The following is a 21681-nucleotide window of genomic DNA, read 5'->3' as shown; positions in this document are numbered from 1 at the left end:
ATATATATTTTAGGATTATTATTTCATTATTAAAATCGTAACTATATATATAAAGATTAGTAAAATTATTTTATTGTCATATCCAAAGATATTGTAACATTTCACAAATTTAGAAAGATTTTAAAAAATTATACTTTTCGCTTCATAGATTTATATTGTAGAGTAAATAATTAAACATTTAGTTTTTGTTTAATTTTTAAAATAAGCTATATAGTTTTAAAAAAAATCATTGGTTTAAGGTAGTAAAGATTAATCATTGTTAGATAATATTATTTTTATTATTAAAAAAAAAATCTTTATCATTTTAAAAGTTAACATGGACAAATATTTAAATTATTAACATATGGAGATATAGTATTACAACATTAAATTATATCTATTTAATTTATATTATCTATAAATCCAATAGATCATCTATTGTTTAAATTTAATTATTGATAGCACAATAAAAATTTCTGGTATGCCCAAAATTTAAATGATAAGATTATAGATTAAATGTAATATGATTTTCTAGGAATATGTCTATTAGGTTTATTTTTTAAAAAAATCACACATGAATCAATGTTGTGACTTTTGTTTTTATAATATATAACAGGTCTAGATCTCGATCCGCGCAACCGCGTAGGTTTTTGCTTTCATTTATTTTATATAAATATTTTGTTTTCAATTCTAAATTGGTATATATTATAATATATGGGTCTATCAATTTTTAAACATAATAAGTTTACGGTATATTATTTTAATTGAAAAAATTGTTTAAAACTTTCACATGCATTTGTATATTCTTCTATATATATATATATATATATATTGGGATTATTATTTTATTGTTAAAATCGTAACTATATATAAATAGATTAGTAAAATATTATTTTATTGTCATATTCAAAGATATTGTAACATTTCACAAATATAGAAAGTTTTTTAAAAATTAAACGTTTCGCTTCATAGATTTATATTATCGAGTAAATAATTAAACATTTAGTTTTTGTTTAATTTTTAAAATAAACAATATAGATTAAAATTCGTTTTCATTGGTTTAAGGTAGTAAAGATTAATCATTGTTAGATAATATGATTTTTGTTATTTAAAAAAAAATCTTTATAATTTTAAAAATTAACATCGACAAAAATTAATCATTACCAGCATTTGCAAGTTATTTGGAGGATATAAACAGCCTGAGAGAGAATTTTTCCCGAGCAGAGATTATCTATATACCAAGAACGCATAACAAGAAGACGGATAGCTTAGCTCACAGTGCTAGGAAGGAAACGTCTTTTGTAGTTCACATAGATCAAGATCTCCCAGTTTGGTTCACATAGTCAATATGAATCTGTAAAGTTGATGACAAAAAAAAATATTGACAAATATTTAAATATTTAAGTATAGTATTATAACATTAAATTATATCTATTTAATTTATACTATCTATAAGTCCAATGTATCATCTATTCTTTAAATCTAATTATTGATAGTTCAATAAAAAATTTTGGTAGGCCCAAAATTTAAATGATAAGATTTGAGATTAAATGTAATATGATTTTATAAGAATATGTTCATTAGGCCCATTTTTGATAAAATCACACATGAATCAAAGTTGTGGCTTTTGTTTTAATATATAAGATTTGCCAATATTCGTAATTTTTGGGGGTCAACGAACTATATTTCATTAACTTCATTACTAGCTACATGATATCAACTACATCCTCTGTCTAGTATTTTAAAATCGTCTTTTTTTTTCATACTCGATCACCTTTTGTAGCAATGCTGAAAACATATTCATGTATTTTGTTGTTCATTTATCTAATTCAAAAGGTAAGCCAAGATCTTTTCTTTTTCATTTGTTGTATATGTGCTATTATCATACACGACACATGCATAGGTAAAGTGAAAAAAACATCAACATAGTAAGAACTCGAGTCTTCTATGCTCTCCTCTCTCAGTGAGCCTAAAATTGCTTAACTATTCGTTGGTCCTGATTCGGTTTTCTTGGTTTAGTTTGTAACCAAACCATAACCGGAATCTGGTTCGTACTAAAATTGTTTAGAATATTATCTGGTTTTCGAGTTTCTCTTATATCATCTCCAAAGATGAACACTTCCTAATCCTTATTGACATTTCTTTCTCATTTCCTCCTCCTTCCAACAACTCGCAGCACTGTCTCCTTGGTGCCTATCAACAAAAAAAAATATAACTATAAAGCTTCAAAACATAATTTCACATAAAACCAATATGTAATAAATTAGAAACACTAACCTTTTTCCAATTGTCAGGATCCATCTTCATTGAAGTCACCAATATCCTCTTCACTTTGTTAACCCGAGTATGCTCACTCTTTTCACAATGACCATAGTTCTTATCCCCTACGCTATACCAAGTTTTCGTCCCACTATCCCTCACATCCTCTGCTCCGTCCATGAAATAAGTGACGGGACGCTCACAAGAGTCAGGCTTCAAGGGCCGGGTGTTAAACGTGAAAGGCCCATCGCTAAAAGACCGCCAGGTTTTGAAAGTCTGCAACGGCGTTTCCAGGTCTTTAGTGGTTAAGAAGTATGTGTATATCTGAATGGAGTATCCCCACGAGATGGATATGGACCATCCACGCTTGGGGTCATGGCAGTTAATCTGTTGGAGTATTCTATGCGGGTCTAAGGTGTAAGGTTTCATAAGGGTTTGTAACGACTCGATGGGGGTTTTGTTAGGTAATAATGGGTCTAAGTAATCGAGGTGATGTAAAGATACAAGCGGTGCAAGTGGATGCGCGGATAGAAACCCGTATGGATCTCCTCTTATGTCAAGCTGCAAATTTATTTGTTTTCAACACAACAAAGAATGTTGTTAGTACAAAACACAAACTCTATGTCAATACTGGTATATCTAAATACTTACAACAATCTTAAATATTTAATTAGAAACAGACTTACCATTTTTCTTTTCTTTGGACAAAAACAGAGTTACCATTAACAAAAATAATCTTTGGCAATTTTTTTTTACAGGAAACATAGATTAGAAGCACATTAAAGAAAGCAGATAACTAGGTCTAATATGAAAATTGAGTCCATCGGTTTCAAAAAATGTTTTCATATTTAAAATATTTATTTCTTTACGTATAAGAAGTAGTACAGTATATCATAACGACAGAATCACGTGCTCTAAAAATAAATTTAAACCCCCAATAAATAAATAAATAATTTGTTTGCCAACAATCATGGACCACAAGCAACGGAGGACCATTCATAAAACAAAACAAAAACGGTAGGAGAGCATTCAGCTAAGCATAAAACTGTCACACTTCAGTTTGTTTCATTAATTAAACGTGTATGTAAGTCAGATTAGCGAGGCTAATGTGTCTTATCAGTAACTGACACTAGTTTTCTTATTTAGTCAACAATTGTGTGACTTTAAACCAAATCCTAATAAATGCTTTTCTCAACACTCACCTAAGTGATTAATAAGTTTGACTCTATTCAAACCTCTATTCATTTATAAAATTTATAAATCCACGCAAATCTAGCAATTCTCATTCTCAGCATCCAAAACTTTTTGAATTTTGTCGGGGCTCCAACAAACGATTGGGACACGTGTAATCCAATCAACCAATAAAAAAAAACAGAAACACACCTGGTGAAACCCGCGTTCTTCGGTGAACGGAACGCCAATCTCGCTAACGCAAGCCGCGATCCTCTGATCCGAACCGTAGAAGTAGAAATACCGTTGGAGACAGCCGTCCATCGCGGCCGCCAAACGCGCCGCGAGCGGACGGCTGATCGCGAACCCGCCGCCTCCAAACGCCATGTCGTAGTCGTGCATCACGTCCTGCTCCACGCTCTCCGAGTTTCCGCCGACGTACCACATCTCCTCGTGGTCGTACTTGGAGAGCACCTCGACGAGGTTCTCCGCGAAGAAGACGGTGTCGTCGTCTCCCATCACGAACCACCTCACGTCGGGGAGATTCAGCTTGTAGCTATCCAAGACCACGCGAGCGATCCTGACCGCGGCTCGTGAGCTGGAGAATCTGAACCGAGTCCAGCTTGTATCGGAAACTCGAACCGGAATCGAGAACCGGTTATTTGAATGATTTTTATTGATCATAACCGGTTTATCGAGCCATACGAATCCACGTGTGGATTTGCTCCACCACGAGGAGGTGTAACGGCTCCGATCGAGCCAGGTCTCAGCTGCTCCGGCGATACAGAACTGGATGTGAGAGATGTTGATCGGACCGGTGGATCTCGCCGGCGGTGTAGCTAGTGCTTTCTGAGATACGGCGGGGAAACGGAGACCGTAGGAGTAGGGTGCGGAGGAGGATGAGAAAGTGGCGCGAAGAACGAGAGAGACGGAGACGATGAGGCACGTGAGGATGGAAAAGCGAGTGAACAGCACGAGGTAGTCACGTGGCCGCTCCAGCGTGAAGGTTAAGCTGGAAAACTTCAGGGCCTCGTGGTGGTGGCCGAGCTCTCCACCGCCGCGATTCAGTTTCATCACCGGAGATCACTTTATTTTCTCAGTTACCGTCTTGCGTACGCCGCGGGAAAGAAGTTCTTATTGAAATTTACGGAAGTAACCCCAACGGTGGCTAAGATTGTTTAGTGGCTGAGATTATTTATTTTTACTAGTTTATTTATTTTCGTTTTCCCCTTTTCTGGAGTGATAACTCTGCGATAAACATATATAATTGGGAGAAGAAGATGAAGACAGTGTATGAAACACTCAAATGACGGAGATAACCTCAGTCAACAATGAGAAGGCTTCCTGTTACAAAAAAAAAACAATGAGATTTCAAATATGTGTCAATATATTATTATATCAGGTTTCTTTTTTTTTGGTCAAATATATATCAGGTTTCAAACTATAATAGAACCACAAGAACAAATGGGTATTTGTTAAACCTAACGTGTTTATTATTATGGGATATATAATTTTGTTGTGTGTTTTTTTAAAATATAAAATGTTTGTTTGAGCTTTTTTTTTTTTGTCAACATATGTGTTCTGAGTTTAAAGATGAGGAAACATATGAACTAGTTACTAAGAGTAAATAAAGGAAAAAATACCAAATAAGAGAAAAAAGTAGGACTCGTTATATATAGAAGTATATAAATAGAAAGGACTATGTGTGGACTTCTTTTACAGGCATGGGAACACGTATTCGTGGAGCTCACTTATATAGTGATGAACTACGATATAACTCAACTCACAATTTGTTCTTCCCTTTTACATATATTTTTTTTTTTTTGAAACACTTCCCTTTTACATATTTATAAGACATGCTTTGATGCATGAAGCATCCAATCTTAGTGACTTGAGTTTGAGGAACAATTAAGCTGCACATGTCGACACCACGTTGTGGATCTTTCAAAATGAGTCCATAAGCAGAAAATTTCTGTCTTGGCCTTCTTGGGTAACAAACTACATGGATAGGAAAGGAATTAATTGCAGTGATGCTCAACTAGAATGTTTGTGGTTCTTAACAAAGACCAGCCAAAAGCAAGATATAAAGTGGTTTGAAAAGTCTTCTCCAAATTATACTTCCAGATACAGGAAGAAAAACGAACCGAATCACACTTCAAAGTACAGAGAAACACACAAATCTGCTAGTTTATTGGACCATAAAAATATTGTTTCACTGACCCTGGATTTCTACGAATGTATGCAAAATGAATCAGAACAAATGAAATATAAGAAAATGGAATTGTATTAATTTGAGAGATAAAATGAAGAGAAATAGCTTAAAATACTCTAAGTTGGTTACTAATTTTTAAAAATACCATAACATTAGTTTAGTGATTATTGTTTAATGTTGAATTGGATATAATTTTTTAGGGGTTTTTGCCAAAACTAACCCACAACTTGATTTTAATTCCAAACCTATACCTAAACTTGAATCAAATGCAAAACTAACCTAAAAGCTTAGTGAAATTACAGCTCAGCCCCTTGTGACCAAACAAAAAAACAGAAGCCATTTTTACGAATATAGCCCCAGTAAATCGTCTGAGTCGTCTGAGATGTTGGAAGTCATCTGGACGACTGAAGTGTAAGTCGTCTGGTACCAGTTTATTTTAAAAATAATTTATAAATCTTGTAAAAAATATTTTGATGCGTAAAAAATAAAAATCAAGTAATTATAAACAGTTTTAACTGATATAAATTAAGATATGATAAAATTGATTTGTTTTGAAGATATATGAGTGGAAGTAGTGAATCATGAAATACTTTGGTTTAGGAGTTTGGCAAACATATGTTGTAGTATTGTATGTATTGTGAGGGTTAGATTTTGGAAAACTAAAATGTTTTTTTTCAAAAATTAGTTTTCACCTATATGTGTTTATTTCTGTGTATAGTAAACACTTTTCAAGTTTGATTTGGTTTTATGAAGTGTTTAATTAGATAATTAAGTTTAGGGGTTATGTTTAGGGTGTGGACGACTTATATTTCAGTCGTCTGTTGAATAATTTACCCGGACGACGTATATTTCAGTCGTCCAGACGACTTACTTGTAAGTCGTCTGGAAAGTCTTCTATTTTAGTTTCCCGCTAAAAATATTTAATTTCCCGCTAAAAATATTAAACTCTTCTGGACGACTTACATGTAAGTCGTCTGTTTTAATTTCTTCACCAGACGACTGAAATGTAAGTCGTCCAGGAAGTCGTCTGAGTCAAAAATATTTAATCTAATTGGATTTTTTGTCTCCCTATATAAAGAAAAATTTACACATTCTCTCTCCTCCTCTCAAATGGCTGCAACAAAAATGTAATGTTCATCATTCTAAAACTCTCCAACCTCTCTCTAATCTCTTTGACTTGAAAACACCAAACTTTATATGAATTTTTCAGTTTTGTCTCATGTATTTCTTACTAATCTATCTCTTTTGCAGGTTTTTAATCAAATGGTACTCATCTTCCACTAATTTAGAGGTAGATCTATTAATTTTATATATGTATTTTTGTGTGTTCTATAAATGTAGATTTATCTAATCTTCCACTCATTTGAACGTTTTTGAATATGCAGGTTTTTCAGATCTGGATTTGATGTGCAGGTTTTTCAGATCTGGAAGACTTCTGGGACGACTTACCTGTTAGTCGTCTGGAAGTCGTCTGGAAGTCGTCTAGACTTCTTGGAAGTCTTCTGACAAAGTCGTCTGGACTTCCAGGAAGTCGTCTGGACTTCCAGGAAGTCGTCTGGACTTCCAGGAAGTCGTCTGGACTTCTAGGAAGTCGTCTGGATTTTTCTGAGCGTTTTGGTAAGTTCTTATGTCTGATTTTTCTTCATTTGGTAACTTCTTGTTGTATAAAGTTCTTACTTTTTTCCCAAACTAAAACTCTCCAAACCCACTCTAATCTCTTTGACTTGAAAACACCAAACTTTATATGAATTTTTCAATTTTGTCTCATGTCTTTGTTACTAATCTATTTTTTTTTTTGCAGGTTTTTAATTATTTGGTACTCATCTTCCACTAATTTAAAGGTAGATCTATTATTTTTAGATATGTATTTTTGTGTGTTCTGTAAAGGTAGATTTATCTAATCTTCCACTCATTTTTTCTGTTTTTAAGCCATTTGAACGTTTTTGAATATGCAGGTTTTTCAGATCTGGATTAAATATGCAGGTTTTTCAGATCTGGAAGACTTCTAGGACGACTTACTTGTTAGTCGTCTGGAAGTCATCTGGAAGTCATCTGGAAGTCGTCTGGAAGTCGTCTGAACTTCCTAAAAGTCGTCTAGACTTCCTGTAAAGTCGTCTGGAAGTCGTCTGAACTTCCTAAAAGTCTTCTGGCAAAGTCGTCTGAACTTCCTGGAAGTCGTCTGGACTTCTTAGAAGTCGTCTGGACTTCTTAAAAGTTGTCTGGTCTTGTCTACTCAAGTGGAATCCAAGCTTGTCTTTGTAGATGAATGATCTATAATAGTTTTGTTTGTGGTCTGTTTTATGAATTGCATGTATACTCTTTTAGTTGTGAATTTTTTGTAAAATCAGTAATAATGTTTTGCAAGATGTATTAAATGTGCTAACAATGTGTTTACACATTTACAAATCAATGAAATAATAGACTTCAGTAGCCTTTTTCTTATCTTTGGATCTATCATATGCAATAATAAACTCCAATGGCCTTTTTCTCATCTTAATAAACAAGAATGTTGGTAAGAGATGGAAACAAACAATAGTAACTAGTCAAAGCATATCATATTTTTTATAAGTTTGCATTGAAAAACTTAGTCAAATTTAGTAAAATTAAGGGAGAGAACATATTTTGTAAATATGAGTTTTACATATCTTGAAGTTACTTATCACTCTTAAAAATACAAGTTATTCAAAAACTAACGTAGAAGACTTAAAAACTAGTGGAGAAGACGCGGACGACTTCAATCTAAGTTGTCTAGACGACTAAACTATATGTCGTCTGGTCAACACAGAGGTTATTTTTGCAATTGACTTTGAAATCTGTTATTTCGGACGACTGAAAGTTAAGTCGTCTACTATTGTTTGGTTAAAAAAAAAACTCCAAAAAAGCTAGACGACTTACATTTCAGTCGTCAGAGGTTAGTTTTGCATTTGACTGGATTATTTCAGAACTTTGACTTTTTGGACGACTTACATTTCAGTCGTCTAGTGAAAATTAAAATAATAATATTTTTTAAAAGTAGACGACTTACAGTTAAGTCGTCATAGGTTAGTTTTGCAATTGAAAAAAAAAACTTCAAGATTTAATTATATACAGACGACTTATAATTCAGTCGTCCACGAGACGACTGAAATGTAAGTCGTCCAGGATTTACGAGGTTTGACCAGAATCTCGGAAAAAAATCCTGGACGACTTACAATTAAGTCGTCTGGTGGACGACTGAATTATAAGTCGTCTGTGTATAAATAAATCTTGAAGTTTTTTTTTTCAATTGCAAAACTAACCTATGACTACTTAATTGTAAGTCGTTTACTTTAAAAAAAATATTATTATTTTAATTTTCGCCAGACGACTGAAATGTAAGTCGTCTGGGGAAGTCAAACTTCTGAAATTATCTAGTCAAAATATAAAACTAACCTATGACGACTGAAATGTAAGTTGTCTAGGTTCTTTGGAATTTTTTTTGAAACCAAACAATAGTAGATGACTTAACTTTCAGTCGTCTCAGGTTACAGATGTCAAAGTCAATTGCAAAAATAACCTCTGCGTTGACCAGACGACTTCCAGGTAAGTCGTCTACAGCCAGACGACTGAAAGGTAAGTCGTCTACAGCCAGACGACTTCCGAAGTAAGTCGTCTGACGAACAGATCTGGAAAAAAAATCGATGTCATACCTTAAATTGGTGAGATAAGTTCCTTAGCATACATAAGGCTTCTCCAAGCACACAGAATCACAAACGGAAGTCACCCACCCATAATCGTTAGCTTCTATGACTCTATGAACCATAAAAATTTTAGAATCAAAATCTTGGTTTTTTTAGCTCATTGTGGAGAGAAAGTGAGAGATATGTTGTGTTTAGTTCACAAGAATGGAAAAAGAAGAAGGGTAAATCGATTTTAGGAGCATTAAGAGCTTCAAATTGGTTGTTCATGGTGGTTGTGGTATTGATGACAATGGCAATCTTGTAATTACTTGAAGATGATGAGGGTGAGAGAGTAAAAATGTCATTTTCGAAAAAAAAAAAAAAATTTATGGCATTTTCGTAAATTATATGAACTTGTGGGATGAATAGGGCAAAACCAATTTTCAAAAAAAAAAAGAGGTTAGTTTTGTGTTTGACTTTAAGTTGTAGGTCAATTTTGCAAAAATCCCAATTTTTTATCAATTATTCCTAAACTTTTGTAAATAATTTAAGAAAGTTTTTTTTTTTATCACTAGTTAAAGTACTGTATGTAGAAAAAATTGTTTTCTTTTAAGGATAAATATGAAAAGGTGGTAACAATCTTATGACAAAAATGAAATTTAGAGGAATATTGTTTACTACTATTTTAAACATGCCTTATGTATTAAAGATGAACATAGCATTTTCTCACCTTATCCGAACAAAACCGAACCAAACCAACAAACAACTGGTCGATAACACAAGAAGCCATAGCAGGAAAGAGAAAACGAGAAGAGTTTTTGAAAGACTCGAGACATTTTCTAGGTGGGTCTTGGAGTAGCCCACTCAACCCTGAGGATGAGGTTATCATAACCATAACCATTCAATTTATTGATGGCTCGTTGAGCGTCTTCTCTGCTCACGAAATTAACGAAACCAAATCCTCTGCTCACTCCAGTTTTCTGATCAATCGCCACATAGACACGAGTCACAGCTCCAAACGGATGGAAGAGCTCCATCAGATCCGGTTCACGTGTGTCTTCAGACAAGTTAGTCACACGAACAGAGTTCTCATCGTTCCTCCTCCTCATGTCCGAACCGCCAGAGCTCCTGTCCGCACCAGCTCTCATGCTAGGCGGGACGTAAGCGGCCTTGCCGGATCCAGGTGCGGCGGATGCGGTAGATGTTTCCCCCGTGGGTGGCTTGTCGACAAAGACATCGGTTGGTGCAGCTAGATCCTTGTAAGGGCATTTTGATGTCCAGTGATCACCTTTCTTGCCGCATGTCCTGCAAACCATGAGGACTGCACCACCTTTACCCAGCTGAGACAAGTTGTCCCCTGCTGCCTTTGTATCATCTGCTTTGGTACCTGAAACATTACATACCCATTAGACCTGGCTAACATGTGATCGGCTAATTGGTCACCCAAGTCTTTCGTATTACGTAATAAGACTAATGTTATAGTTCCCGCTTCATATAACCAAACAAAACTAATGTTATAAGTAATAACTAAATAAGACTAATATTTTCGATCGTATAGTCTAACATTATGTAACAAGACTAACGATTTAGCTCATGATTCTTATAACCAAACAAATATAATGTAGTAAGACAAATGTTTTAGATTCATATAATCTTCGATTACATAATAAGACTAGTGTGTTAGTTCATGATTCGTATAACCAAACAAAACTAATGTAATAAGACTAATGTTTTAGATTCATATAATCTTAGATTATGTAATAAGACTAATGTTTTAGTTCACGATTCGTATAACCAAACAAAACTAATGTAACAAGACCAATGTTTAGATTCGTATACTCTATTAGATTGTGTAATAAGACTAATTATCTAGTTCATGATTCGTATAACCAAACAGAACTAACTCTTTTAGATTCGTATAGTTTATGTAATGAGAATAATCCAATCCGAGAAGAAAATAACATACCAGGAGCTCTAGGCCGTTCCAGAAGAATCTCTTCGGTCGAAACCATGGTGAGACGGCTCCCAGCGTCCTCGTTCGCGGCGTCTCCGAACTTAGGCCAGCTCCTCCGCTCCATGGCTCGCTTGTTGAGCCGCGCGGAAGCTAGCTTACGGACGCGTGACTTGGTCGTGATCTTGACCTTGTTGCCTTCTTCGTTGAACTTGTACTCGATCACCGTTTTCAATCCGTTCTCGTCTGGGCCGATCACTTGCTTGGGAGGGAGAAGGAAGTCGAGATCGTCGTCTTCGTCCATCTCTCCCCATCGGAACTTGCTCGTTTTCTGCTGTGGATCGGTCGTCATCTTGTCGTCGTTTGGATTCAGATGCGCCGCTTATTGGTTCGATGGTGCTTAGGTTTTTGGGATCTTATCTGTGCTTCCGGTAACTGCTTATGACTGAAACGCAGCGTTTTAAAAATGTTTGTCCGAGCGACATCGAAGTCACGTGTTCGAACATAGCACGCAGTGGAGAAAGTTTAGGCCTTTTCTTCTAAATGTTGTTTTTGGGATTTTTCTTAGAGTCAATTGGTTGAAAACCCAAAAAAAAGTTCATAATTAGGTAAATGCCATAACAGTAAAAGTTGGTAGTCTACAGTATTAAATGAGAATGTATAATTACGTTAGTCTCCTTGACTCTAAATATAAAAATATTCACATAAAGTGAAAGTTTTTCGCGTGAGGGAACGTCACGGCAGTCAAGGATGGCAGAGATCTGATCGGTGAAGAAAGCTTCAAGCCGCATGAAAGAGGACAAACGCGGCGGTGGATCGGGAGGAGGATGGAACACGCCGGAGGACGGAGACACACCTGAGGCGAGTGTGGTGGAGATGCTTGGCGGTGGAGGCGGGGGATCCGAACGCGAGTGCGGCAAAGGATAAGAGAGGAAACGGGGTTCAAATGGTTCAAATCTAAACCCAAAACCCATCGAGTTCAATCAACCCAAATGCCTTCACACGGTTTCCTTTCAAACTGGTAAGTAAAGACCAGGTTACCACATGATGGTGGCTCCATCGGGATCTTGGCTTCTCCGGTATGGCTTCTTCTTGCCTCCGAGTTGATGGTGGAGAAGTGTGTGGATTCCTCGGACTTGGAAATGACATCGACGCAAGGTATTATTTCCGGTGGCTACGGTTTCGTTTTTGATTCCGGTGTATGTGGCCACGGGACCTCTCCGACGGCGGATTAGCTTGACGGCAAGTGTCGACGAAGCTTGTACTGGCTTGGACACCGGGTTTTGTGTTGTTGCAAAAGTCGTCGAGCTCTCCACCGGTGTTCATCGGTAGCTATTTGGAGATTAGGTCATCAAAAAAAAAATCTAAAAAAAAAATTACGTTTCAGTAGCTATGTAGAGAGCCGGTGTTCAATTAGTAATAAGGGTAGAAATGTCATGAATATTTCGAAAAGAGTGACTAAAGTACAAATAGGTATATCGCTAATTAGTAGATATGTTTTGTATATAGAGTGCAAATACTCTTTTTCTTAAGCTCAGCAAAGAGTTTTTAACTTTGAAGTAACCTTAGTAAGCTCTCAGGCTCAAGACATAAGGAAATTTTATTTATTCTTAAATATAATACTATTTTTAAGAAATATTTTTTCAATATAGCTCCTTCTCATTCTTCATTTTAAGCAATTATAAACTAAAAATATTAATTATTAAATTTGAGGATGAAATTTTGATTATTTTTCCAATATTGATGTGCCAAGGCCACACATGTTTTGTCTGCCAAAATATTGTAACACAATTATAAATATAATGAACTGCACGATTCTATCTTAACATAAAAGAAGATATTGTAAAGCTGAATTGCTAACACATTATAAAAGTGTAAAGAGTATGGAACCCAGATTTCTCATTCACAGCTTAACAAAAAATAAAAAAAATCAAAACTTTGACATACCCAGAACGAGATTCAACAGTATGAAGTAATTCGTCCTATAGCTGCAGCAAGCAGTAAACACAGTTGGAAGATAAAAAAAATCAAAACCAACATTTACATTTTCCCGGTGGATCAAGCAACCAAGCAAGTGAAAAGTTAAATCAGTACACACGTGCGTATATAAACATAGCAGATGATGACGTGTCATTATATTACTGGAAGAATGACTAAAACGCGGCAAAAAAGAGTGTCTGATCCCGGGTTCGAACCGGGGACCTCTAGTGTGTGAGACTAGCGTGATAACCGACTACACCAACCAGACGACATGTTAACCTCTGTTTCACATTAAATTTATTAAAATTTAAAAAGTTTCAAAGATCAATACACAGCTATTTAAAAACTCCCATATGCAAGGTTGTACTGTACAACTTGTACATCACATCTGTTATTGTAATTCACTAATTTGTATGACTCTTCAGATTTTTAATACAAAGCTTTCTTTGCTTATCCCTTCCTTACATCTCCTCCAGAACATATATAATACCTAGACCCTTCGTTGTTGAAGGTAATGGCTGATAAACACTTCTGAATATTGTATTATCACACAAGAAAGATTAACATCGTTTACAATGAAGCAAGGCAACTATTTTAGAGACTTGAGAAGCAACTATAGGAGTGACCTTCTGCACTATTTACACTTTTTTTGTTTATTCAAAGTACTAGTTACACTTTAATGGGTTCATTATGTTAGGAACGTAAATGTTGAGAAAGGTAGTAACCTTATTGATATCAGTGCTGTTATTCCTAGTAACCGGAACATAAATGTTAAACGTAAATTTTCGCATACAGAAGACGCCATGAAGGCTCCACCAAGTTCTTTGTCATTGACTACTTTCTTTGACTTGGTAAAAACAAAAAATATCGCCGTTGCCGGGGATCGAACCCGGGTCACCCGCGTGACAGGCGGGAATACTTACCACTATACTACAACGACTTTGTTGATTGTATTTGGAATAGTTGTAAAGTGTACTTGAACCTAATTCTACTTGAAATATTGGTTGATCAGTTTGCTATGCGACTTATGTCGTCTTTTGGTTTGCAAAGTGTATATATCGTGGAGACTAATCATCAAAGTGTCTGAAAAAAACATGAAGTTTGATGAATTTCTTATCGAATTTTTGTTGTTGTTGTCAGCTGGTACATTTGTAGACAATGTAATCACCAATTTTAAGGGGCGTCATCTTTCTCTTTTTGTTGTGTTGTCAACATAGGTCTCGTCTTGTAAACACTAAGAACACTAATATTTAGAAGAAAACAAAAATGGAATCATTTTTACTTTTTAGCAATATGAAGAAAAAGATGGGCATACAACTATGAACAAAGTCTAATATATCCTACACGAATCATTTTTACACCTTTCTCCCAAATTAATTTATTCTAATTTACAACACCACTATCATATATGATCTACCAAATAACACAACCTATAATACATGACATACCAACGGTCCAACTCATTCTTTTTGTATACATACCAATGGCCGACGGATGCATAGAGACTTCTTTTTGTATACCTAAATTCATGTAATTAATACCATAAGATCATGCTTCATCTTATTCTTAGGGCCAAATTCGCATGGACCTTCCTCTTTAACTGAGCTAGCTCAACTTTTGGTGGTTGACGGTTGTTGTTCAAGCTAACAACTATTGTCATTTTCTTGGTAGTTTTGTAATTGCGTTTTTTTTGGATTTCAGTGTTGTTTAGATTTATCTCTCTTTCCGCTACTTTTTCTCCTTGTACGGATTGTCAAAAAGTAAAAATATAGTATAAAATTTAACAATTAGACCTAAAAAATCCAATCGGATCCAAAAACATTTCTGAGACGAATAAAAAAACTTCAAAAGGAATTTGTAACTGCTAAAACAATACCGGTGACTACCACCGCTAGCGAGCCCCAAACAGTAATTGTCTCTCCTCCACAAAGCGATACCATGCACGGAACAAACCCAACCCCAAATGAAGTAGCCGTTAATATAACACATACATCCTTAAACAACTCAAACTGTAACCCTCTCCTCTTCTTCCTACTCAACTTCATCACATCCCTTGTCTTAACCTCATTATACTTCTCCTCCTCGCAATAACGAGAAATCAGCAAACTTGGAATCCTTGAATCAAACTCGTATCTCTCTGGCTCCCACTCGTTAAATATCTCTTGTGCTCCTTTAACATCATCTAGCTTCAGCAAAGACCTAATCACACTTCTATACCCTTCGTTACTCATGTCTCCCACGTTATCTTTCTTGTACGCATCCCATAGACGGTACACTTCTTTTTTACTCGAAGTTATCTCTATAGCCTTTAGTATTGACCCTTCTGCTTCGTAAGCCTTTGCTATTGCATCCATAGTCCTCACTTCAAGTTTGAGATTATTCTCTTCCCATTCTCTCTTATACTTCTCCATGCATTCCATGGCTGATACATATGCGTTAACTCTCAAAACGTGGTTCATTATGACATTATCCGGCTCTATGTTCTTCTCCTTCATCTTCTCTAGAAGCTTCATGACCTTGCTTCTTTTTCTCATCTCACTGTAGAGAGATATCACTGAGTTGAATGGTGTGGAGTTTAATAGGAACCCTAGCTCTTCCATCTTCTCAAAAGTGGCTTCTGCTTTATCCACAGTTTTGGATGATCTTGTGTATGTGGTTAGGAGTGTAGAGTAGACAGAGTAGTTCTTCATGTTCTCAGTGATGCTACAATTAAAAAACTTCTCTGCTTGTTCCAAACCTAATACATTGTCAATGAGATGAAGCCTAGCTGCATAGTCCTCAGGGAAAAGAGCAAACAAGTTTCTTTCACTCACCCATGTTGATGCCTCAAGTGCTTTAGGGTATTGTTTTGAGTCACAAAGATCCTTGATAAGCTCTCTCATGTAAGAAGGCTCCACTAGGTTCCCTTTCTTGCCCCACTCCTCAAGCAACTGACCAATAGGTCTAACCATTTTTTCATTTCTTATGGTTTTAATCATCAGCTTATCTGCCTTCTTAACCAGTCCCTTTTCGCGGTAACCAGAAGCCAAGATTGTCGGGATTCGGACATCGAAATCAAGACCAGAGCCATCCCACTCGTTGTAGTAAATCTCTTCTGCTCCATTGAGATCATCTAGCTTCAAGAGAGATCCAAACAAAGCCCTAAACCCATCATTATCTTGCTTTTCTGTCATCTTGTACAAGTCCCATATACGGTAAACGTCTTCTCTCTCTCCAGCTTCACCATATAGCGTCAAGAGTTCAGCATAGGACTCATGATCTATGTGGTCCTCTTCTGTTCTAAGAAGCATCTCCCTCGCCTTAACCTTTGAACCATTTCTTAGATAAGCCTTTGCCATGTCAAGTGACGTGAGGCAATGCAGCGTTATAGTCCCTTCCCAATGAGCAAGAAGCTTCTCCATTGCCAACAAGTCAGACACAGAAGCATACACTCTCAAAGCAATGTTCACGGTGAGAGTATCAAACTGAACGTTGTTCTCCTTCATCTCTCGCATAATCTCATCGACCTTGTCTCTCTTTCGGACAGAGAAGTAGAGAGACATCATCGAGTTGTAAGGCAAAGGCTTCAAAAGCAAACCTATCTCCCTCATGTTCTTGAAAGTACCTTCAGCTTTAACAAGATCCTTCTTCACCGTGTAGCAGTTCAGCAAAGCGGTGTAGATCGCTTCACCTCTCTGATTCTCCGGGACGCTCTCAAAGAACTTCTCAGCTTCTTTCAACCCCAACACGTTCTCTATAAGACAAAACCTAGCTGTGAAGTCTTCATGGATGAGGTTGCATAGCTTATGCTCAATCATCCAGTCAGATACCTCTAGGGCTTGACGAAAACGTTGCGAGTCTCTAAGCTCCTCCACGAGTACTCTCACCATCGAAGGGTTTATTTGCTTACCTTTTTGTTGACGTCTCCATTGTTCAAGAACCCTAGTGATTGCTGTTTTGCCTTCTGAAGCGGCTTCGATACGGCTATGCAGAGTAGTAGTGCTGTGCCTTGGGGAAGACGGTAGGGTTCCGTTTGTGTAGGAGCAGAATAATAGAGTCCTGCTACTGTGAGCGAGGATACTCCTCGTATGGTGCTGGAGATTATGCGACATCATGTTACAGTGTTTGATGACGACACAACCACAGAAAAGACTACTCTAGCTAGGGTTCTGCTAACTTTTCAATTTAATAGGGTTTTTATATATTCTTTCATTTTTTTACAAGTTTACTTCTATACTGTGGAAATATTATAGCTTACCAAAAACAACTTAACATGTATCAATAATTTAATAATTCCAAAGTGAAAGTTTCCATATTTAAATGTCTACTTCTATATTATTGAACTAGCTCAATTCACCCACAGTTCATAGCTGACCAACCGTTTTAAACAAAGACCAAAGGTATGACAGGTTTATCCACTGCCATATGCAAACACAGTTTTTGCGGTTGTTAGCGTTTGTTTGCGTCTTGAAACAATCATAAAAAGTGTTACAAATCGTTTCAAACCATTCCGAATTTTTTAAAATCAAAAGTTGGTTTCAGTTATCGTTTCCTTACGACTGTAGGAAAGAAAAACTTTTTCTTTAAAAATAAAAATAAAATTAAAAATATTCGACAAAACTTTTAGGTTGAAATAACAGAAATTGTAAAATATATACATATTATATTTTAATTTATATTACAAAACTTTAAAACAAAAATATTTTCTATGATTTTTAAAATTTAAGAGTATGATTTTATAAATATAATTTTTATATTTCTTAAATATTTAGGTAACACCAGTGAACACGTGGCGATTTCGCAACAGAGAGCAGAGAGAGGCAAACACGAGAGAACGTGGAGAGAACAATCTCACCACTTCATCATCATCATCATCAATTCTCCGATTCAGATTCAAAATCTTCTCCGAGAACACTCTTCACACACGCCCAAAAGCTACGACAATGGCGGCGGATCCCAACCCCAAGAAGTTCCCCGTCCTCTCCTACGTCTTAGCTCGTCTCCCTTCCTTCACCCCCGCCAAATCCTCCTCCTCCGCCCCCGCCTTCGATGTCGAGCAGCCACCACCACAATCGTCGATCGAGATCGAGATGCCTCACCTAGCCGAGCCGGGAGTCCTCGCCTCCATGACCAAGGCCATCACCGACGTCGCGGAGACCCGATCCGTCCTCCGAACCCTAGGGCCCAGGCCCGATCACGAGGCCGTCGACAGGGCGCGCGCCAAGCTAAACGAGATCGAGGGGATGCTGTCGGAGTCCTTCGAGGACATCGCGCTGACCGAGGCGGCGGGGGAGGATGAGATTGAGAAGAGGAGGCGGGAGATGGATCAGGAGAAGACGTGGTGCGAGTCGATTTTGAAGCTGGATGAGGTTCATGGGTCTTATGAGAAGCTGTTGAGTGAGGCGGAGGAGAGGCTTGTGAGGATTTATGAGTTTGCGGAGAAGAAAGCTAAGGTTGAGGAAGGTGAGGGTGGGGTTGAGGAGGTGGAGGTTAATGAGGAGGTTGTGGGGATACTGCAGGAGGCGTTGGCTAATCCTGTGGAGAGGGTTGATTTGTCTGGGAGGAAGCTGAGTTTGCTCCCTGAGGCTTTTGGGAGGATTCAAGGGTTGCTTGTTCTTAATCTCTCCAACAATCAGCTCCAGGTTTGTTCTCATTTCAAGAATCGGGATCACAGTTTGCTACATTGTTGCGAGTAGGATGAGTCTGACTGAGTCTCTTCCTGGCTTCTCTAGATATATGTTAAAAGATGCAACTTTTGTTTTAAGATCATATAGGTTTTGAGAATCTGGTTGTGAAATTTGATACCTTGTGGCGAGTAGGGTGAGTCTGAATCTGTTCCCGGGTTCTCTAGATGTTAAAAGATGCAACTTTTGTTTAAGATCCTAAAGATCTGGGGATTTTGTAACGCTAATTGATTGGGGACATTCTACAGTCGCTATTGAGAAACCCCTTTAGTAGAAGATGTTCAGTAGTAATCACAAGGTTACTAGTTGCATTTGGTTTAGGCCTTATTCCATTGGTGACGAACAATGCCTTTTCTGTTGTGATTCAAAGACATTTTGTATCAATCATGTCTAGTCTGATGTTAAAAGATGCAACTTTCGTTTAAGATCCTACAGCTTGGAGAATGTGGTAACGTAAATTGATTGGGGGGGAATTATAGAGTCGCTGATGAGCATACAGTTTAGTAAATGATGATAAGGAGTGATCACAAGAGTACTAGTTGCATTTGGTTTTGGTCTTATTCTATTGGTGACAAACAATGCTTTTTCTGGTGTGATTCAAAGATATTTTGTATAATGATGTCTAGAGTGATGTGATATTAAAGAGATTCCGGCTAATGTGTGTTTGTTTTGGTTTTGCGTCTGAGATTTTGGTCGTTAATGATTTGTAGTCTATTGTAGTTTAAAGAGATTCTACATATCTGCTTCTTTTTGGTTCTGTTATCTTTGATATTAGTCAAACATGTGCTCGATAAGTTAGTTATATAAAGGAATAGGTCCAGTTATGGCTAATAAGTTGATTCACGTTCTGCAAGCGAATGCCGCTGATGTCAATGCTATTGGTTTCTTTGGTTGTTCTGAGTTGGAACCTATGGCTCTAGCTGCATTAGTTTTTTTCATTTTTAGTTATACAAAATAACTTGCAAAAGCTCAGTTTCTGAGTTTCACTTGTCTTACTCTGACCGAGGTGTATTGTCCAACAGGCTATTCCTGATTCAATAGCAGGATTGCATGGTCTTGTTGAACTAGATGTCTCCGGTAATCTTCTGGAGACATTACCAGATTCTATCGGTCTACTATCCAAACTGAAGATTCTGAATGTCTCGACTAACAAGCTCACCGCCTTGCCTGATTCCATCTGCCGTTGCGGGTACATACATAACTCTCACTTTGTCAAGTTTTAGTTTTTGTAATCAATCTCAACCACTTTCTTACATTCAAACTCTCAGGTCGTTGGTTGTCTTGGACGTGAGCTTCAACCGTCTCACCTACTTACCAACCAACATAGGCTCCGAGCTAGTGAATCTAGAAAAGCTCATGATCCAATACAACAAGATCCGATCATTACCAAGCAGCATAGGCGAAATGAGATCCCTAACATACCTCGACGCCCACTTCAACGAACTTCACGGCCTACCTGACTCTTTCGTCTTGCTCACAAACCTAGAGTACCTAAACCTAAGCAGTAACTTCAGCGACCTCAAGGATCTCCCTTCCTCCTTCGGCGACCTCATTAGCCTCCAGAAGCTGGACTTGAGCAACAACCAAATCCACGCCCTCCCGGACACTTTCGGCACGCTGGAGAGCCTGGTGGAGCTGAACGTGGACCAGAACCCGCTCGTGGTCCCACCGGTGGAAGTCGTGAATGAAGGTGTGGTGGCTGTGAAGATGTATATGGGTAAGAGAAGGATCACTATGTTGGAAGAAGAAGAGAGGAGGAGAGTGGAGGAGGAAATGGAGCAGGCGAACGCAGGGTGGCTCACACGAACCACCTCTAAGCTGAAAAGTTATGTCTCAGATGTTTCTGAGTATCTAAACCCGAGTTCTCCTCGAGACCCTTACCTTGAGAGGGAACTATGAATGTGACTTTGGCTTTGAAGAAACGATAACTTCTCTTTTCAATCAGAGTATATAATGAAGGGTTCTCTCTTCGTTACGTTTGTGATTCTTTCTGATAGGTTATATGCCTGTCTTTTAACTTGGGTTCATTGTTAAGATGAACCTTCTTGAATTTTGCCGGTTTTAAAGAAAAAACAAACAACTGTTTTGTGGGTTAAATAAAAGCTCAAAGGAGTTTAACTGAGTTCGGTGTGTCTTATATTCTTTTGGTTGGTTTCCTTGGTTTGATAATTGCATTAGTCTACTATGAGTTAAAGTCTAATGATTCTAATATAATATGTGAGAAACATGAGCGGATCTACCTCTTACGTTTATGCTAGTTTTGTGCAAAATTAAGCGTATGGTTCATAGGCTTAAGTTTCAAGAAATGGACAGCTAGAGCCTGAGAGTTGGATTCAAGGACGTAGGTCCCAAGTCCTAACTATTTCATAACCGGTTAATTAACAGGACCTGTCTGAAGGAGCTCTAGTTAGGTGACTTATCTTAAGGGATGACTTTATTGTCGGTTGGTAGTGTTCCTTATAATAAGATTCAGCACGTTGCGCTAAGTCAACAAGATCGTGCCCGTGCATGGTCATGAACTGATAATCCACTTCACGATCCCAAATCCCGTGATCTGTGATTATGAGACAGTATCCATATAATAAACAAAATTATCTACTGACCACAAAGTCGTATAAAAATTAGCATATACTCCTATTTTACTACAAACAGAAGCCATATTTGAATCATTGTAACAAATGTGACAATTACATTTCAACAACCTGGCTGTTTAAGTATGTAACTATCTTATTTTGCTTGCCCTTATCTTTACCTATTTAAATCATTTGGATTTTTTTTTCACCTAATTATTTATTGGTGCATGTGATGATCATTACAACTTTTATGGGT

The 21681-nt window shown here is 37.1% G+C and overlaps 4 protein-coding genes and 2 non-coding genes across 6 annotated transcripts; 1 reads left to right on the top strand and 5 right to left on the bottom strand.

Annotated features, from left to right (window-relative positions):
- Positions 1-1815: 1815 nt before the first annotated feature.
- Positions 1816-4772, bottom strand: LOC103859389. Its single transcript, XM_009136916.3, has 3 exons — positions 3622-4772; positions 2257-2799; positions 1816-2172 (listed from the first exon to the last, which is right to left on the bottom strand). Exons 1-3 carry the CDS (start codon positions 4480-4482, stop codon positions 2074-2076), a joined length of 1503 nt encoding a protein of 500 aa, XP_009135164.1. The 5' UTR covers positions 4483-4772; the 3' UTR covers positions 1816-2073.
- Positions 4773-9885: 5113 nt separating this feature from the next.
- Positions 9886-11659, bottom strand: LOC103859388 (eukaryotic translation initiation factor 3 subunit G). The gene is made up of 2 exons (XM_009136915.3): positions 11225-11659; positions 9886-10645 (listed from the first exon to the last, which is right to left on the bottom strand). The coding sequence occupies exons 1-2, from the start codon at positions 11559-11561 to the stop codon at positions 10098-10100; spliced, it is 885 nt and encodes a 294-aa protein (XP_009135163.1). The 5' UTR covers positions 11562-11659; the 3' UTR covers positions 9886-10097.
- A 1229-nt stretch (positions 11660-12888) lies between these two features.
- On the bottom strand, positions 12889-17703 carry LOC103859387 (putative pentatricopeptide repeat-containing protein At1g28020). The gene has a single exon (XM_033286374.1). The coding sequence runs from the start codon at positions 17281-17283 to the stop codon at positions 15034-15036; it is 2250 nt and encodes a 749-aa protein (XP_033142265.1). The 5' UTR covers positions 17284-17703; the 3' UTR covers positions 12889-15033.
- On the bottom strand, positions 13384-13457 carry TRNAV-CAC. Its single transcript has one exon. It is a non-coding gene; the product is annotated as a tRNA-Val (tRNA).
- TRNAD-GUC lies at positions 14058-14129 on the bottom strand. The gene has a single exon. It is a non-coding gene; the product is annotated as a tRNA-Asp (tRNA).
- Positions 17704-17948: 245 nt separating the features above from the next.
- On the top strand, positions 17949-20974 carry LOC103859386 (plant intracellular Ras-group-related LRR protein 9). The gene is made up of 3 exons (XM_009136912.3): positions 17949-18810; positions 19875-20041; positions 20121-20974. The coding sequence occupies exons 1-3, from the start codon at positions 18112-18114 to the stop codon at positions 20749-20751; spliced, it is 1497 nt and encodes a 498-aa protein (XP_009135160.2). The 5' UTR covers positions 17949-18111; the 3' UTR covers positions 20752-20974.
- Positions 20975-21681: the final 707 nt, after the last annotated feature.

The sequence above is a fragment of the Brassica rapa genome, chromosome A03 (assembly GCF_000309985.2).
Source record: "Brassica rapa cultivar Chiifu-401-42 chromosome A03, CAAS_Brap_v3.01, whole genome shotgun sequence".
Classification (NCBI taxonomy): Eukaryota; Viridiplantae; Streptophyta; class Magnoliopsida; order Brassicales; family Brassicaceae; genus Brassica; species Brassica rapa.
Note: the sequence above shows the minus strand (reverse complement) of the source record. Positions and strands in the feature narration are given on the sequence as shown.

Bases quoted from the DNA above. Each gene is read 5' to 3' on its own strand.
- LOC103859389 (XM_009136916.3), bottom strand. From the start codon at position 4,482: ATGAAACTGAATCGCGGCGGTGGAGAGCTCGGCCACCACCACGAGGCC. The intron at 2,800-3,621 runs GTGTGTTTCTGT...ATAAATTTGCAG, and splicing joins AAGAACGCGGGTTTCACCAG to CTTGACATAAGAGGAGATCC. The intron at 2,173-2,256 runs GTTAGTGTTTCT...TTTTGTTGATAG, and splicing joins ATCCTGACAATTGGAAAAAG to GCACCAAGGAGACAGTGCTG.
- LOC103859388 (XM_009136915.3), bottom strand. From the start codon at position 11,561: ATGACGACCGATCCACAGCAGAAAACGAGCAAGTTCCGATGGGGAGAG. The intron at 10,646-11,224 runs GTATGTTATTTT...GTAATGTTTCAG, and splicing joins GGAACGGCCTAGAGCTCCTG to GTACCAAAGCAGATGATACA.
- LOC103859387 (XM_033286374.1), bottom strand. From the start codon at position 17,283: ATGATGTCGCATAATCTCCAGCACCATACGAGGAGTATCCTCGCTCAC.
- LOC103859386 (XM_009136912.3), top strand. From the start codon at position 18,112: ATGGCGGCGGATCCCAACCCCAAGAAGTTCCCCGTCCTCTCCTACGTC. The intron at 18,811-19,874 runs GTTTGTTCTCAT...ATTGTCCAACAG, and splicing joins TCTCCAACAATCAGCTCCAG to GCTATTCCTGATTCAATAGC. The intron at 20,042-20,120 runs GTACATACATAA...TCAAACTCTCAG, and splicing joins GATTCCATCTGCCGTTGCGG to GTCGTTGGTTGTCTTGGACG.